This window comes from Mobula birostris, chromosome 3, assembly GCF_030028105.1.
Source record: "Mobula birostris isolate sMobBir1 chromosome 3, sMobBir1.hap1, whole genome shotgun sequence".
In the NCBI taxonomy this organism is placed as follows: domain Eukaryota; kingdom Metazoa; phylum Chordata; class Chondrichthyes; order Myliobatiformes; family Myliobatidae; genus Mobula; species Mobula birostris.
In genome coordinates, this window is record NC_092372.1 from 42,393,978 (window position 1) to 42,413,269 (window position 19,292).

General features: G+C 43.0%; 1 protein-coding gene across 1 annotated transcript in view; it reads left to right on the top strand.

Annotated features, from left to right (window-relative positions):
* The window catches only part of LOC140195660 (uncharacterized), a 52,768-nt gene that overhangs the window by 26,473 nt on the left and 7,003 nt on the right, over positions 1–19,292 (top strand). Inside the window, exons 5-9 of the mRNA XM_072254378.1 lie at positions 725–861; positions 6,324–6,391; positions 7,255–7,399; positions 12,759–12,909; positions 16,943–17,215. Coding sequence (XP_072110479.1) covers positions 725–861; positions 6,324–6,391; positions 7,255–7,399; positions 12,759–12,909; positions 16,943–17,215 — 774 coding nt within the window. The remainder of the gene's footprint in view (positions 1–724; positions 862–6,323; positions 6,392–7,254; positions 7,400–12,758; positions 12,910–16,942; positions 17,216–19,292) is intronic.

The window sequence follows — 19,292 nt, forward strand, 5'->3', positions numbered from 1 at the left end:
TTGGGAAATCGAAATACACCACATTCACAGGTTCCCCTTTACTCCTCTGCTTGTTAGCTGAGAACCTAAGCAACTTTGTCAAGTCTGTTTCACTTTTCATGAAACCACGTACTCTTCAGAAGTCCCTTTAAAAAACCAGCATTAAAGTGCTGTTCACCGTGGATATAAAGTAGACCTGCACTGACCATTTACAAGATGCTCACTGGCACTCCATTTTCTTCCCTGCCGTCTTTATCATCTGTCACCACAATGCCAAGGAGTTATGAGGGAAAAGATTCTTTGCAGAAGTTTGCTTATGAAGGGCCCTCCTACTACAGATGATCATCTTGCAAGGTACACTGTAAAGGCCTTGAAATTTGATACCAAACTGACAAAAGATGAATAGGTCTCTGCATTTTGTACAAAAAGATTGAAGAATTTCTGACACAATGTGTTTGTAAGTGACTCCAATCCCAGGATCTAGTGACTATAACCATTGGTTATGTTTTGGCTTGTAGATTATGTAATTATCTATCTCCAGCTTCTGGAACTACATCATGACATGTTTCTGGCACAACACATTAGATGTTTCAAAGTCACTCTTTCAGTGTTTAAAGACTTTCCAAGAAAAACTCAGACCATAATAGCTTAATAACTTAATTTAAAACATCTCAAGATTATCAAAGCACCATCACTCATACCATTCCAGAAATCATTCATTAACCTATCTTTCTTTGTATTTTAGGGAGACTCAGGTGGACCACTGGTTTGTAAGAAGCAACTCAGAGGCATTGTATCCTATGGAAAAAGTTGTGGACTTCCCAAAAAGCCTGGTGTTTATACAAGGATCACAAATAAATATATTCATTGGATTCAGCAATTAATAGATTAATTCTTACAAAAAATACTTGAAATTTAAGCATGATGATGCCTTTTGTGGATCACTGCTATTCTAGAATTAGAAATAGTCTTTACATTTTAATTTTATAGACATTGTGATCTAACTTTTCTATATGGAAAAATTGTGCATACTTCCAAGCCGGAAAATGATGTTTTTGCTGTAATAATCTTGCAATAAAGGAATAAACCTTAAGTGCTCTATTGCAGGGGTCCCCAACCTTTTTCGTACTGCGGACCGGTCGACCGGGTGGGGGGGCGGGGTAGGGTTGCCAACGTACAAGAGTAGCAGTCAAATACGTTGGGTTTACCCCTGGAAAGACTACAATGACCATGAAGCCTTGCGCGGGCACCAGTGCGCATGCGTATTACGTGTTGCGCGTATTGCGTGTTGATTTCTTGAAAATTGTTTTTGCCGATTCTGTTGGCGGCGGCGGTGTGTTAATCACCACCGGAATATAGGTGATAAGTGGCTAATACACTCAATTTCGTTTCTAAACGGGTTTATCTAACGAATTTAATATTAAACACACAGCGCATATTTTCCTCGCATGAATATAGCGATAAGTCAATTAGCGATAAGGAGCTTGAAGTAAGTGTTGAACGAACTTCCAGTAGAAGTGGTAGAGGCAGGTTCGATATTGTCATTTAAAGAAAAATTGGATAGGTATATGGACAGGAAAGGAATGGAGGGTTATGGGCTGAGTGCAGGTCGGTGGGACTAGGTAAGAGTAGCGTTTGGCACGGACTAGAAGGGGCGAGATCGCCTGTTTCCGTGCCGTAATTGTTACATGGTTATATAAGTCACTTATAATAGCATCATAACATTTTAAGTAACGTTTGGATATTAAACACACAGCGCATATTTTCCTCGTATGAACATATAAAGTCATTGCAACGCACCAATATCGCTGAATCAGTGGGAGCCCTGGGCTTGTTTCCCTGCAACAAGACGGTGCCATCGAGGGGTGATGGGAGACAGCGATACTCGAAGTGGGTTCCTTATGTCCAGTCTATTCCGCAATTTAGTTTTCATAGCATTCATTGCAGAGATATGTTGGAAATGGAAGCAACGTTTTCAGTGCTTTCCTGACTATCTCAGGATACTTAGCCTTGACTTTGATCCGGAATGCCGGCAGAGATGTTATGTCAAACATACTTTTCAGCCCGCCGTCATTTGCAAGCTGGAGGAGTTGATCTCCTTCCCGCGCTGACAAGGATGACGCGCGGGTCATGACCTCGCGTGCATAATGGCTCAACAGTGCGCGTGACAGGGAATGAGGAAAGGTGCAGCTGACTCCTATCGCCAAATCATATCGTTTCCTCGCGGCCTGGTAGCGCATGCTCTGCGGCCCGGTAGTTGGGGACCGCTGCTTTATTGGATGAAAGTATCAAACTGGCGGACTGACTTGTATATCTCCGAATTAGAATTTTGTGGGATCACACTTCAAGATTTGAAAGTGTTACCTGTGTGAGACTTACATTGATAGATCACAAGAGCTGGCGAGCAAAATAAAGCAAAAAAAAACACCGATATCCTGATGAGTTGAAGAGCCAGGATCATTGGGAGTATTTAAAGAGGCAGTGTGCATTATTATTTGAATGATCAGGGAACAGAGGGTCAACTGGAGAATTGATGCAGAAGGTGAATGAGGCCTGTGACATGTCTATTATGATTATATTGAATGCAGGCTTGTGGCACACTCCTGTTCCGATTTTCTTATGTTCTTATATATTGAGACGAACTGATTAACAGATAGAAATATAAGAGTGACAATAAAGGGGTCCTTTTTTGATACAGATCGTAACTAGTGGGGTGTCTCAGGAATTGATGCTGCATGCAATCACAAACAAGAGAAAATCTGCTGATGCAAGCAACACACACACAGTGCTGGAGGAACTCAGCAGGCCAGGCAGCATCTACAGAAAAGAGTGAACAGCTGCCATTTCGGCCGAGACCCTTCATCAGAACTGCCTTTTTGAGCAACCGCCTTTTGAAGATCTCCTAGATGGTGGAGAGGGTTGTGCCAGTGATGGAGCTGGCTGAATTTTTAACCCTTTGCAGCCTCCTACCTGTGCATTGAAGCCTCCACACCAGGCTCTGATGCAGTAAGTTACTAGGCTTTTGGATATTAGGGAGTTGAGAAATATGGGGATTGTGTATGAAAGTGTCGGTATTCTAAACATTCAGCTTTGACCTTATTAATGACTGAATGACCTACTCCCTCAAAATTATGTAATCCAAACATCCATATTTTCTGTACCCTGAAAGGCACATTGGTCAATTAAATCGATCACTTGCGTATTGGCCTCTGGTACACATTGCCAGTTGACCTGTTGGGTGTTGAGTCTCTGTTTCTCTTGTGAGCTGCATGGTTCACAACAGTGGCAAATGATCGTCATACGTTCATCCCTATCCCAGAACTAGCATGTACGTGATGTTAAAGGATCTGTTCAGGGACCAGCACATACATGCCATTACAAAGAAAACATGGCCATGCCTCTATTTTCTCAAAATTTGTGCAGATTCGGCATGTCGTCTAAAACTTTGACGAACTTCAATAGATGCACAGTGGAGAGTATAATGACTGGTTGCATCATTGTCTGCACCAACGAAGCTCAAAACTTCACTCACCTCAATACTGAGCTGATTCTACAATCTCTGGTCTCACTTTCAAGCACTCTACAACCCATGTTCTCTGTATTATTTATTTACTTATTTATCATTATTTTTATTTGTTTTTCTTGTACTTTCACAGTTTGTCTTCTTTTGCATTTTGGTTATTTGTCATTTTGTCTTTAACTGGCTTTTTGTCTCTAGCCTCGAACACATATTGTGAATACTTTGGCTTAACATTTCTATATCAGATATAATTAGGGGTTATTTTCAGTTTATGGTCTGACTGTTGCAGGTCACTCTGAATATATTCTGTACAATCTCAGCTGAGGTGGGTAGAACTGAATGGACATCTGACTCATTAACAAAGTCATTAAATTCTTGACCCTGCACAGAATGAAAGTCAATGAGAATGAGAATAAACTCCATTTGTTTAATTTGTTTATCTATTTAGAGATATGGCATGAAGTAGGCTCATCTGGCACTTCAAACCATGCCAATCCAGCAGGTCCCGATTTAACCCTAACCTAATCACGGAGCCATTAACCTACTCAATACATCTTTGGACTGTGTGAAGAAACCAGAGAATCCGGGGAAAACCAATGCATTCCACAGGGAGCACATACAGAGATTCCTTACAGAGGACACCTGAATTGAAATCCAATGCCCCAAGCTGAAATAGCTACCGTGATATCCAAGTGTGATCAGGTCATTTTTTCTCATTGTCTAGTTCCTACCCTGGGATCCATTCACCCAAAGTCCCAAGTTGCAGCTTGTTGAAGCTGTGGAGAAACTCTGCACTTACTCTCACAAGAGCACATAAGACAATTTCACTACTATGTTATGGTGTACTTTCTTCACTAAATTGCAACTGATGATGTTTTAGCAGGATATTGTCATATTCAATCCACCTTTCCTTGGTTGCAGGCTTAGAAAACACAGGCAGGAACACTGGAGATTTAGTTTTGTGCATCCTGCAGTCTGCATTTCAAGGAGGAGTAATTTCTAGGATTCAGATTAAGGAAGGAAAAAGTAACACATATCAACGTTGCTGGTGAACGCAGCAAGCCAAGCAGCATCAGTAGGAAGAGGTGCAGTCGACGTTTCAGGCCGAGACCCTTCGTCAGGACTAACTGAAGGAAGAGTGAGTAAGGGATTTGAAAGTTGGAGGGGGAGAGGGAGATCCAAAATGATAGGAGAAGACAGGAGGGGGAGGGATAGAGCCAAGAGCTGGACAGGTGATAGGCAAAAGGAGATACAAGAGGATCATGGGACAGGAGGTCCGGGAAGAAAGACAAGGGGGGGGGGGGACCCAGAGGATGGGCAAGAGGTATATTCAGAGGGACAGAGGGAGAAAAAGGAGAGTGAGAGAAAGAATGTGTGCATAAAAATAAGTAACAGATGGGGTACGAGGGGGAGGTGGGGCCTTAGTGAAAGTTAGAGAAGTCGATGTTCACGCTATCAGGTTGGAGGCTACCCAGACGGAATATAAGGTGTTGTTCCTCCAACCTGAGTGTGGCTTCATTTTTACAGTAGAGGAGGCCGTGGATAGACATGTCAGAATGGGAATGGGATGTGGAATTAAAATGTGTGGTCACTGGGAGATCCTGCTTTCTCTGGCGGACAGAGCGTAGATGTTCAGCAAAGCAGTCTCCCAGTCTGCGTCAGGTCTCGCCAATATATAAAAGGCCACATCGGGAGCACCGGACGCAGTATATCACCCCAGTCGACTCACAGGTGAAGTGTTACCTCACCTGGAAGGACTGTTTGGGGCCCTGAATGGTGGTAAGGGAGGAAGTGTAAGGGCATGTGTAGCACTTGTTCCGCTTACACAGATAAGTGCCAGGAGGGAGATCAGTGGGGAGGGATGGGGGGGACGAATGGACAAGGGAGTTGTGTAGGGAGCGATCCCTGCGGAATGCAGAGAGAGGGGGGAGGGAAAGATGTACTTAGTGGTGGGATCCCGTTGGAGGTGGCGGAAGTTACGGAGAATAATATGTTGGACCCGGAGGCTGGTGGGGTGGTAGGTGAGGACCAGGGGAACCCTATTCCTAGTGGGGTGGCGGGAGGATGGAGTGAGAGCAGATGTACGTGAAATGGGGGAGATGCGTTTAAGAACAGAGTTGATAGTGGAGGAAGGGAAGCCCCTTTCTTTAAAAAAGGAAGACATCTCCCTCGTCCTAGAATGAAAAGCCTCATCCTGAGAGCAGATGCAGCGGAGACGGAGGAATTGCGAGAAGGGGATGGCGTTTTTGCAAGAGACAGGGTGAGAAGAGGAATAGTCCAGATAGCTGTGAGAGTCAGTAGGCTTATAGTAGACATCAGTGGGTAAGCTGTCTCCAGAGACAGAGACAGAGAGATCTAGAAAGGGGAGGGAGGTGTCGGAAATGGACCAGGTAAACTTGAGGGCGAGAAGAGGAATAGAGAAGAGGAAGAGGAAGAGGAAAAAGTAGCAGTGATATATTTCCAGATCAAGCTGTTGTGTGACTTGGAGCAGATCCTGCATATTGGAATACTTGATGACATACACAACTATTTACTTGCCACCTATATTTAATGCAGACTAATTGATGCAATCAGTGAGAAATAAAACTATGCTACTTCAAACAACATATAAAGTGACAGAGTCCAAAGTTTTAAACAAGTCTGAAGCTAATAGCTATAGTTTTCTGGTTAGTGTTGACCTTGTTGTGTGGCTTTTCATTACGGAATAGGTATACATTACAAGTGTTCACAAGGTTTGATCTTTGTAACAGTGACATCAAAGTGAAGAAACCACATCCCTTTGAGTTTAATATAAATCACCTGAAAATTTGACAATGAGCTCAAGAACAGCCATAATGAACTTTTTGCAGCTCAGTCTGTTTGTTCTGATTGCCATCTCCTTCACCCCGACCAGTAAGTAAATTAAGAAATAATTAAACTTTGTATTAGGATGTATGTTATTGATGTTTAATTGCTGATGTATATATTGAACATTGTTTACAATAATTAGCCTCATATTTTCAATGTCTGATACATATTTTTCAGTCGTTTTTATGCCAATATTTATTTCCTTGCATTTTTGTTTCTCGTTTAAACACATGTTTTAGCACAAATAACAAACAAAAAGGAATTTATGAGGTAAATGTGACTCAGTGTTAAAGTTCCTGTAAATCTACTTGCTAGGATGCAACAAGAGAGTATTATTTCCTTAAGGATTAATGAACAACTGACAGCTGACAGAAGATGTAATTCTCTTGGGTATAATTTGAAATTTGGAGACGGTATTGAACAAGCAATATTGAATTTGCCGCCCATTATATAATTTTTCTGATTCCACATTTTCACTAATTGTCATCAGTGTCTACCTGGGAAATTAGACTGAAGCCTGGGAACAGACATGTTCTCCATGAGACTGTCTGTGGAAAGAGACTTCAGGACAGGAAAGGCTCAGGCGGGGAAATGTTGGTATCTGGCTCCCTTGGGTGCCAAAAGGAAGGAGAACTACTAACCTCAAAATAATTTTCCTCAAGTCATTTACGTTCAACTCTATCATATTTCTCCCCCTACAGGGACCATGTCAGTGATTAACTGACTGCTCCTTTACATCTCCTCACAGCTGGCATTGAGGCTAGAGGGAGGTGCAGGTAATAGCAACCTCTAGTGATGGCAACTGTAGGGAGATGTTAGGCTTCAGCATCAAGCATTTCAGCTCTGTTACTATCCTCTCTGTCTTTGAGCCTTGCCTCACAGGCATTAACCTCTGTTTACTTTAAAAGATGATTGTTCAGAAATCATTGGGGGCAAAGAAGTGAGAAATCATTCCAAACCATACATGGCATCAATCCAGATGAAAGGACAGCATATATGTGGAGGAGTGTTGATAAAGCCAAACTGGATTCTGACTGCTGCACACTGTAATCTGTAAGTTATAATTATAGTATACAGCAATATATCTTAATAATTTACATTTCATTTTTTGCTCTGATGTAATTTGTTAGTTTCCCACAGTCTTTGATGATGTGTGGGTGTTTACCATCTTCTATCAGACAATCCTTTATTGGCATTTCTCAGTTTTCTAATTGGCTCCAGCATTTACACAGTTAATCTCCATCTCTTATATAACTAGAGTAATACCATCTCTCCTGACACACTACAGCCAAGTGTAAAAGGACCTAGAGCATGCTGAGGAGAACACCAATTTCACTAACTGGTTTCTGAAACCAAATAGTGAGGAATTTATTCTTAATTCTTCTATCATACGACGAGATCCAACATCGTCTTAAATGCACTGGTACAGCTTTTGGACGTCTCTGAACAAGAGTCTTTCATGATCGTGACATCCGAACAGACACCAAAATGTTAGTGTACAAAGCAGTGGTAATCCCAACGCTCTTGTATCATCAGAAACCTGGACAACATACTGACGACATCTGAAGGCACTTGAAAAGTTCCATCAACGCTATCTTCGAAACATCTTAAATATCAGCTGGGGAGATAGAAGAACCAATGTCAGTGTGCTAAATGAAGCAAAAACAACAAGCATTGAAGCCTACATCATCAAGAACCAACTAAGATAGAGCGGTCATGTTGTTCGGATGAAAGACGAATGTCTGCCGAATCAAATCTTCTACTCCCAGTTTAAAGAAGGCAAACGTAAAAGAGCCAGACAACAGAAGAGATTCAAAGATGTCTTAAAAGCCAACATGAAGAAACGTAACATCGACATCAACAATTGGGAAGCCAATGCCAAGGACAGGAAACTCTGGCAAGCCATCATCTGAGAAGGAACAGCAAATTTTGAAGCCAACAGATGTGCAGAACTAGGAGAAAAGAGAAGAAAATGGAAAAAGAGGCAGCAACAACCAAAGTCCGATCTGCCATCTGGAACTACCTGTTCTGAATGTGGAAGAACTTTCAAAGCCAAGATTGGATTCATAGGCCACTTGAGAGCCCATAAGTAGATCAACAGAATGAAGACCATCATCCTCGACCTCGAGGGATAGCCACGATGACCTTTGGATCACTGACACCTATATTTCATTTTACTATAGTCTCCTCCCCACTTCCAGAAAATTATTGTTAGTATCTTAGACGTCATGCAAACCAAAACCACACTCAGCTCAACCTTGGGCAGGGGCTGTCTTCCCCTGCAACACTATGGTCTGTTCCTTTGAGAATCTGTTTTACTTCATCACAAGCAATCGCAGACACAAGAGGCTGCAGAAGCTGGAATATGGAGCAACACACAAAATGCTGGAGGAACCTAGCAGGTCAGGCAGCATCTGCAGCTGAGGGAAATTGACAGTAAACATTACTGGTCAAATCTCTTCATCTGGACTAGACTAGAGTGAGTCCAGATGAGGGGTCTTGACCTTAACCATCAACTGTCCATTTCCCGCCACGGATGCAGACTGACCTGTAGAGTTCCTGCAGTATTTTTGTGTGTCACACAAGTGCCTGCTGGCAATATTGGACCCAAGTCTAGAGGAAAGACCTCTGACGTAGTGGTGGTGACAAGAGACTGAGAGGTCAGGGAACCCCAAGGGGAACCTCAAATGTCACCCCGAGAGGGGGGGCTTGAGTCCTCAAGATGAGAATAACATTGAAAAAACATTGAAAACACTGAAAAACACTGGCAAGAACGACGAGTCAGCATACAGGGAGGAGGTGCAGCAGCTAACGGACTGGTGCAGAGCCAACAACCTGTCTCTGAATGTGAACAAAACAAAAGAGATGGTTGTTGACTTCAGGAGAGCACAGAGCGACCACTCTCCGCTGCACATTGACGGCTCCTCCGTAGAGATCATTAAGAGCACCAAATTTCTCGGTGTTCACCTGGCAGAGAATCTCACCTGGTCCCTCAACACCACCTCTATAGCTAAAAAATCCCAGCAACATCTCTACTTTCTGCGAAGGCTGAGAAAAGTCCATTTCCCACCCCCCATGCTCACCACATTCTACAGAGGTTGTATCGAGAGCATCCTGAGCAGCTGCATCACTGCCTGGTTCGGAAATTGCACCATCTCGGATCGCAAGACCCTGCAGCGGATAGTGAGGTCAGCTGAGAAGATCATCGTGGTCTCTCTTCCCGCCATTACAGACATTTACACCACACGCTGCACCCGTAAAGCCAACAGCTTTGTGAAGGCCCCCATGCACCCCTCATACAAACTCTTCTCCCTCCTGCCATCTGGCAAAAGGTACAGTAGCATTCGGGCTCTCACGACCAGACTGTGCAACAGTTTCTTCCCCCAAGCCATCAGACTCCTTAATACCCAGAGTCTAGATTGACATCTACATCATTTATTATTATATTGTAATTTGTCCTCTACTGTGCCTATTGTCTTGTTTATTATTTATTGTACTGCCCTGCACTGTTTTGTGCACTTTATGTAGTCCTGTGTAGGTCTGTAGTCTCGTGTAGTTTTTGTGTTGTCTTACGTAGCCTAGTGTAGCCTTGTACTGTTTCACATAGCCTAGTGTAGTTTTTTGTTGTTTCATGTAGCACCGTGGGCCTGGAGGAACGTTGTTTAATTTTTACTGTGTACTGTACCAGCAGTTCATTTTAAGTTTAGGTTATGAGAACACTCAGTCCTCTTTTATTGTTATTTAGAAATGCATACAAGAAATGATACAATGTTTCTCCAGAATGATATCACAGAAAACAGGACAAACCAAAGACTAACACTGACAGAACCACATAATTATAACATATAGTTTCAGCAGTGCAAAGCAATACCATAATTGGATGAAGAACAAACCATGGGCACAGTAAAACAAGTCTCAAAGTCCCCAAATCGATCGACTCCCGAGTCCCCGATAGCAGGCAGCAAAAGGGAGAAAATCCCTGCCATAAACCTCCAGGCACCGTCAACTTGCCGATGCCTTGGAAGCAGCCGACCACAGCCAACATTGAATCCATCCGTCCGAAAACTTCAAGCCTCCGACCAGCCCCTCCGATACAGCCTCCCGAGCACCATCCTCTGCCGAGTGCCTTCGACCTAGCCCTGGCCACTGAAACAAACAAAGCTGAGGATTCGGGGCCTTCTGTTCCGGAGATTCTGATTACCACACAGTAGCAGCGGCAGTGAAGCGGGCATTTCAGAAGTTTTCCAGATGTTCCTCCGAACTCTCACATCCGCCTCCATCAAATCAGAATTGTGCACGGTCCCTTACTTGACAGATAACAGATATTCATCACCGGAGAGGCCACGCGCGCTGTCATCGCACCGCCATCTTCTCCTCCTTTAATGGTCGAAATGACAATAAAAGGTGACTTTACTTGACTTGACCTGAATTGAAAAACACCTTGGAAAACCTTAAAAGTCTTTGGGAAGCCTTTGCAACCTTGAGATCCTTGACGACCTTGAAAAGTCCTTGAGAAGCTTGAACACTTTGGTTGGGATGCTTAGACCCAGGAAAAACTGTCAGGACCCAGGGAACGTGAAACTCCAAACCTAGGGAAGGATCTTGGAAGGAGGTTGATCATAGTATTTTACATTTAGGTACAAGTTAGGAAAAGGGGAAGTACAACGAGATCTAGGTGTTCTTGTACATCAGTCACTGAAAGCAAGCATGCAAGTACAGCAGGCAGTGAAGAAAGCTGATGGCATGCTGGCCTTCATAACAAGGGGAATTGAGTATAAGAGCAAAGAGGTCCTTCTGCAGCTGTACAGGGCCCTAGTGAGACCACACCTGGAGTACTGTGTGCAGTTTTGGTCTCCAAATTAGAGGAAGAACATTCTTGCTATTGAGGGAGCGCAGCATAGACTCACAAGGTTAATTCCTGGGATGGCGGGACTGTCATATGTCGAAAGATTGGAGCGACTGGGCTTGTATACTCTGGAATTTAGAAGGCTGAGAGGGGATCTTATTGAAACATATAAGATTATTAAGGGATTGGACACGCTGCAGGCAGGAAGCATGATCCCGCTGATGGGTGAGTCCAGAACCAGAGGCCACAGTTTAAGAATTAGGGGTAGGCCATTTAGAACGGAGTTGAGGAAAAACTTTTTCACCCAGAGAGTGGTGGATATATGGAATGCTCTGCCCCAGAAGGCTGTGGATGCTTTCAAAAAAGAGATGGATAGAGCTCTTAAAGATAGCGAAATCAAAGGATATGGGGATAAGGCAGGAACAGGGTACTGATTGTGGATGATCAGCCATGATCACAGTGAATGGCGGTGCTGGCTCGAAGGGCCGAATGGCCTACTCCTGCACCTATTGTCTATTTCCAAAATTTACACTATTAAGTTGAATGCTGGTTTGTTGAATCAAACAAATTTTATTGCAAAGCCTGCTTAATGCGTTCAATTGCAATGCCTACCTGAGTCAAGGGTCCCCGAAGTTGGGAAAATGGATATTCACCACTTGAAAAGCTCAGAACAGGGACTGGAGAATCTCAGAAATATAGTCTAGAGAAGCTTCGTATGTAGACATGGGACACTCGGAATGTAGACTTGGGATATACCCTGGGAATAAAAGGCACCCTCGATCTCCAGCCACCGATATCAAAAAGTCGCTGCTCAACCTTCGCTGGGACTATTATTTGGCAGGATCCTTCCATCATGATGTGTGCTGGCAATATTGGAACCCAAATGCAGTGGAAAGACAGAACTCTGATGTAGAAATGGCGATGAGAGTTTTATTCATAACAATTCCCAAAGAACATCAGTGGCTTGGCCGAGTGACACTACGACAAGTTACATTCTCAAAACTAGGACCCCGCCATTAGCACTAATCAGGCATCCGCTTAAATAATACAAGAAATAGAATCCCTGAGCCTATCGAAATTAACTTAACAAGCTTAAACAGAAGGCCCCATTAGACACCCTATGCAACATCTATGTTCTCCTTTTCTGCAGTAAACTACTCAAGTGGTTGGGAATGAATATAGCAGAGGGAATCCAGGGGTCACGCTATAATGTGCATGAATTTACAACTGCTCATAATGTGAGGCCAAAGTCTCCAACCTCAGTCATCTTTTAACCTTTTCATGCTGGAACTGCAAGCGAAGTGTGTGCTGCCCCAACACACTCTCAGCATTCCTGTGTCCACCTTACAGTGGACTGGAATTCCTAGTCACATAAACTTTAGCATTGCATTCCATCATCACAAACAAGAGTCAATTGAGCTTTAACAAGCCTTGTGTGTTTATAACTATAATCACTTTGAATTCTCTCAGAAATCTCCGAATTCTCACACATTTTAAGGCAAACGATATAATAAACTGCTTGTAACATAATCCATCCTCTCCACATTTTAAAAATGTTTTCTTTAGTAACTTTAAAAGAAATCGGGTCCATGTGGTTATTGGAATTGATTCACTGAAAAGTGATGAAACCTCGAAGCAAGTATTGAATGTGAAGCGTAAAATTCCACATGAATGTTTTGACGTTAAAAGCAAAGAAAATGACATCATGCTACTTCAAGTAAGTGATTGATTATTTATAGTAATCCATGTTGTATTATAACACAAAGGGAGTAACCTATCTAAGTTCAGGTCCCGAAATGTTAGGACATAATAAACTGCTTTCTGACCATTCAGATATCCCCATGCTTCAAGAACTGGCTCACCAGATTCAACCTTTGTTTATTTAAAATCACTTCTCTATTTTTTTGTCTCCTTGTGAAAGTCCATCCCAGTGCTTCACAGAGCCATGGAGGCACCTCAGGAAAAGGCACTGTAGCGCTCACAGCCTGATTACTAATTCCTGCACTTTCTGCTTTTTCTGCAATAATCTATGCAAAACTTCTGATTTTCTTTCTTTCGTTTCCCCAGCATGGATGTAAAATCTGTTTAGCTGGATGATTTTCTCCTTGCCCTTGTAGGTTTATCTAATAGGCTAACGTAAGCTGCGTTCTTCTCAGTTCCAGAGGTGTCTCCCCCAACTTCAACTGCATTGCCGCCATTGTTGTTGTGGTTAACCTCCTTGAACCTTGAACTTCCTTGAGCTGATCCATACACCATACTTCAATAGTCCAGTATTGATCTCATTAATCCTATATATATTGCTTACAAGGATTTCCTATCAGAACCCCATTCCATTCCTATTAAACACCTCATAACATTTAGCACTTTCTTACTTTTGGTTATTATTTCCTTAATATGTGTTGACCATTAAAACAAATTCCTAAAAGTTTAAAGGTATCCACACTTTCTACTCACCTGGGTCCCAGTCCCCATGTTCTCTCCTAGTTACTTGGTTCACTGGAAAATGTGTTATGATTCTATGTAACTTCTAAAGCAAAGAAATTAAAACGTGTGTTGGAGGGCAGCGACGGAATAACATAAACAATTAGTCAACGCCTGTTAATCAGGCAACACTGACGTCCCGAGTGTTCATGAATAATTTTCATTACCTCTGTATTTGCTGTCAATCAAAAAAAATGCATTATTTTATTTTTTAATGTTCCTGTTTACTTAAAAGGTCAAAGTTTATTTATTTTCCAGACACCGGCCAGTTGTATAAGGAGTTCCCAACCCGGTAAAATCCCGCGCTATTTATTGAAATTTTCAAATCAATCCACAAATCCAGTTTCATTCATTTCCTCGCCATGTTATTTTGATCTACATAATCAAAATCTTATAACCTCCAGAGATTAATAGTGGTTAATTTAAAACTGAAATATCTGTAATCGCCACTTCGTGCTCCTTTGATGCTACAGTTGCGGGGGGCAAATGTTCAGTGGAGCGTCCCCAGTAATTCTGTGTGGGAGGCACACTTGCTCTCAGAGTTCTCGGTCCCAAGCGGATGCCATCGCTGTTCAAAGCGCGCGTTCTCATACGCAGCGGGTGTGATCATGTAGCTGCCGCTGTCTGATCAGCTTTGACCCACTCGCTCATGTCCTTTGTACTTTCCTGCCTCCAAGACGATCGCTAAAGACCTGACGTTGTAAACTGGATGCAGACTCCACACATTCAGATTTCTGTGTGCCACCACCCCACCCCCACGAGCCTTTCAACGACGACTTAAATCCCTTCTAAGAATCGATGACACAAAGCTGTCGCATCACACGAAAAGAAAGGGTTAACACTTAAAAGGGAAAAGGTTGCTACACTAAGGGTAAAGTAACAAATCAGAAAGTCATTTTAATATTCATAAGATGTAAAGTCTGAATTGGAAACAGTAAAATTATGCTCTACAGAGTATTCAATTCATGAAGAAAGTCAGATTATTCAAGAAGGTAAACAAAATTCAAAGCCCAAAAGTACAGTTTCCTTACCCCGCACTGCTTGCTTCTACCTTCTACCCAAGATCCAAAAGCCTGAATGTCCAAGTAGGTCAATGGTCTCTGCCTACTCCCTGTCTACTGACTCCATTTCCCCATACCTCAATTCCATTCCATTCCCCTTACTTCAGACCCTTTCCACCTACAGTCACAACATTTTTCATGCTCTCGATTTCCTCTGTAGTTTTCTTTTTCCTGGCCCTGACCACCTCATTTTCACCATGGATGTTCAGTCCCCATATACTTCTAGCTCCCATCAAGAAGGCCTCAAAGCTCTACGCTTTGTTCTTGACAAAAGAACTAACCAATTCCCCTCCACCCCCTCTCTCCCATTTGGCAGAGCTGGTCCACACACTCAAAACATTTTTCTTCAGCTCCTCCCACTTTCTCCAGACTCAAGGGGTAGCCATGGGCACCTGCATGAGTCCCCAGCTATGTCTGCCTCTTCGTTGGCTAATAGAACGGATCATGTTCCAAGCATTCCCTAGCAATTCTCCCAACTCTTCCTTTGCTACATTGACGACGGCAATGATGCTGATTCATGCACCCATGCTGAGCTCGTCAATTTCATCAACTTTGCCTCTAGCTTCCACCCTGTCCTTAAGTTCACTTGGTCCATTTCTGACACCTCCCTCCTCTTCCTCAATCTCTCCGTCTCCATCTCCATCTCGTCGTCATCTTTTATAAACCTACCAATTCCCATAGTTAACTTGACTATTCCTATTCCCACCCATTCTCTTAAAAAAATGCTATTCCCTTTTCTCAGTTCCTCCATCTCTGCTGTATCTGTATCCAGGATACGGCTTCGCTTTCATGTCCTCCTTCTTCAAAGAATGGAGTTTCACTGTCTCCACTATTGATGCTGCCCTCACTTGCATCTCCATTTACCGAACATCAACACTCATCCCATCTTCCTCCCACTTTAACAGTAATAGAGTTCCCCTTGTCCTTGCCTACCACCCCATCAGCTTCCACATCCTACGTATCATCCTCCCCAGCTTCCGCTTTCCCAAAGAGATCTTACTACCAAACAAATCTTTGCCTCCCCTACACACCCCCGCCGTCCACTTTCTTTAGGGATTGCTCCCTCTACAATTCCCTTGTCCGTCTGTCCCTCACAACACTTATCCCTGGAAGTGGCCTAAGTGCTACGCCTGCCCATTCACCTCCTTCCTCACCTCCATTCGGTGCCAAACAGTCCTTACAGGTGAGGCAACACCTCACCTGCAAATCTGCTGGGGCTGCCTATTGTACCGGGTGCTCTCAATTGCTCTTGATGCGGCCTTCTCCACATAGGTGAGACCCACCATAAATTAGCGAACTGCTTTGTCGAGCATCTCTGCTGCATCCACCGAAAGCAAAGCTTCCCAGTGGCCAAATATTTTAAGTCTGATTCCCATTCCTTTTCAATTTCTCCTTCAAGTAAACTATTCCCTTCCCACTCTGATCTTTTTCTATTCCTCACTCTGACCTTCCACTTCTTCACACCTGCCCATTACTTCCCCCGGGTCCCCTCCTCCTTCCCTTTCTCCTGTGGTCCACTCTCCTCTCCTATCAGGTTCTTTCTCCAGCCCTTTCCCACCCGCATGGCTTCATCTATCACCTGCCAGCTAGCTTCCTTCCCCTCCCCCCACCTTTTTATTCTGGCATCTTCCCCCTTCCTTTTCAGCCCTGATGAAGGGTCTCAGCCCGAAACGTCGACTGTTTATTCATTGCCATGCACGCTGCCTGACCTGCTGAGTTCATCCAGCATTTTGTGTGTGTTGCTTTGGATTTCCAGCATCTGCAGAATTTCTCATATATCCAAAAAAAAAGTAGGAGAATGCTGTAAATGTTTACTAGGCCTGATATCACCTCTGGGAAGGACAGGAGAATATTACAGATGAGCTGTGAAAACAGACAATACAAAAACTGCACATGTTCTACATTTATTTTAATGTTAGCTTGGATTTCTGACCATTTTCAACTATGTGGGTGGATTCTTGATCATTAGGAGGAGACACACTTAATACTGTGTGATCTCTCCAGAGCGGATAACTGTCTTGTTGCGTGCTCCAACATATTCTTTGCAGAATATTTAAGAATACGTCTTAGGGTTTGCCAGGGCGGCATGGTTCAAAGGGTCAAAAGGACCTACTCCACGTTGTATCACTAAATTAAAATAAATGACTTAACATGCTAGAGATTTTATGTGCAGAAATAAGACAAAACCAATGCTTTTGTTTACTACAGCTGGAGTCTGAGGCAAAACTTAACAAGTTTGTGGACCTTCTGCCGCTGCCACAAAAGGAATCAGATTTGAAAAAGGGAAAGGTCTGCACGGTTGCGGGATGGGGAGCAACAGAATCAAAATCAAACAAAACATCTGATTCACTCAGAGAAGCAGACGTAACCATCATAGACAGAAAAACGTGCAACAGTCGGAATTATTATAACCGCCAGCCCTTAATAACTGAGAATATGTTTTGTGCTGGTGACAAAAAGGGAAGGAGAGATGCATGCATCGTAAGTTGGATTGTAAAAAAATACAGTAGCAATAACTGAACATAATTAGAATTGTCTTCTATGCAAGTTTAGATTCAGTCTCTTCTGGTGCTCTGAGCTCTGAGACTGTTTCATAGATTTTATCAAACTGAATCCATCAGAAGAATAAGGATCTCATTTAAACCTATGGAATATTGAACAGCTTAGATAGATTGGAGGTGTAGAGGATGTTTCCTATGGTGGGGGAGTCTAGGTGCAGCCTCAGAATACAAGGATATCCCTTTCAAACACAGATGTTGAGGAATTTTCTTTAGCCAGTGGATGGTGAGTCTGTGGAATTCACTGCCACGAATGGCTGTGGAGGCCAAGTCATCGAGTATATTTAAGGAGGGGGTTGACAGGTTCTTGATTAGTGCGGGCGGCAGGGGTTATGGGGAGAAGGCAGGAGAGTGGAGCTGAAAGGATAAGAGATCAGCCATGACGGATTGGCAAAGCAGACTTGATGGGCCAAATAGTCTAATTCTGAAAGTACATCCTTTCATGTTCTGAAATTCTCAGTGCATCATAAATAAGTAGATTTCAAACACTTCAGTGCACTCTATTTGGTCCGAGGTATAGGCATTGCTGGTCAGGCATGGGAATGGGGGATCGCCAGAGGGGGATAGAGGAGGGATACTTGGGCCATGGAAAGTTGCATCCCCATATATTTATGGGGATTTGGGAAACAAAGCATAGAAGGAATCGAAAGTACAAATTCCAGATTTCTGTCCCTTTAATACCCCAAATATTTCTCTTGGCATGATATCATTGGTCAGTCCGTACTGCTCCAAGGAACTTGGCACTGGTCACCATGAACATTTGCTTCCCTGTGAGCTGGGAGCTTACCACAGATGAGTGATGGTCCAACTGAGGAATTCAGAGTAACATCATAGCCATGCATAGAAGTGCAGCCCTGCAGAATCTTTGCAGACAAAGAGTGAATCCAAACTGCTAGTTTTATTCTCATTTGTAAACTGGAATATTCGTGGGCTGTAGAAGCTGGATCTGCACCAAGTTCACACCTTTAATGCTCACATTGAAGTGAAGGCATGCAGTTCAATGCTGGTCAGACCTTAAACTCCTATGGTTAATCTGAGTTATATTCCTATTTTGCAGGGCAATTAAGGAGATTGTCAGCAGTCTGCACTCTACACTCTACAGGACCCCTCAGATAGGTCCTGTCAGAAAATTGCATGGCATTGCACTTTAACCCTGCAAGGCCTCAATATACATGTATCTTTGGATTGTTTTTAGACAACGAGCAAAAGCCACTGAAAATGATAGACATTACTGTAGCTTCCTGAACCTTAATTTCCAATAGGGGCTTAGTTTTTCTTTGAAATGGGTGCCTGGAAATATTTAGGACACGTGCTAATGAGCTGAACCCAGGAGGTCAGGAAGGTCAGAGAATACAAGTAATAGAAGCAGGTCGCAAAGCCCCTCCAACCCATTCCTCCATTCAACGTGATCATGGCTGATCTGGTCTAGACTCTTCTGCCAAATGCCCTAGCCTTCAACCCCACACTCTTTCAAAAATTTGCTTACCTCCACTTTAAATACTTCTAAAGACCTGGTATATATGTTCATTTATGTTAGAGAATTCCAGAGATCCATTATCCTCAAGAAAATTTTTCTACACACCTCAGTTTTAATTGACCAGGCCCTTATCTTGAAACTATACTTCCACTTCCATCCCATTTCAGACCCTCCCAGTGTGAAAAACCTCAACATCAGCTTTGTCACATGCCGTAAGATCTTGTATGTTTCAATAAGATCACCCCTCATTTTGGTAAACTTCCAAGGAACACAGACACAATTTGTTAAGCAGCTCTTAATAGGACAGTCCATTCATCCCACAAATTACCCTGGTGAATCTCCTTTAGACTGCCTCCCATGCTAGCAATGAGTAAGGAAACAAAACCCATGTGCAGTATTGTAGGTGGGGTTTCACCAGCACTCTGTACAATTGTAACAGAACTGTCCTGTTCATAAACCTATATCCCCAATGCAATCAAGGCCAATATGCCATTTGTATATTTGGTGATTCAACTCAATTCAA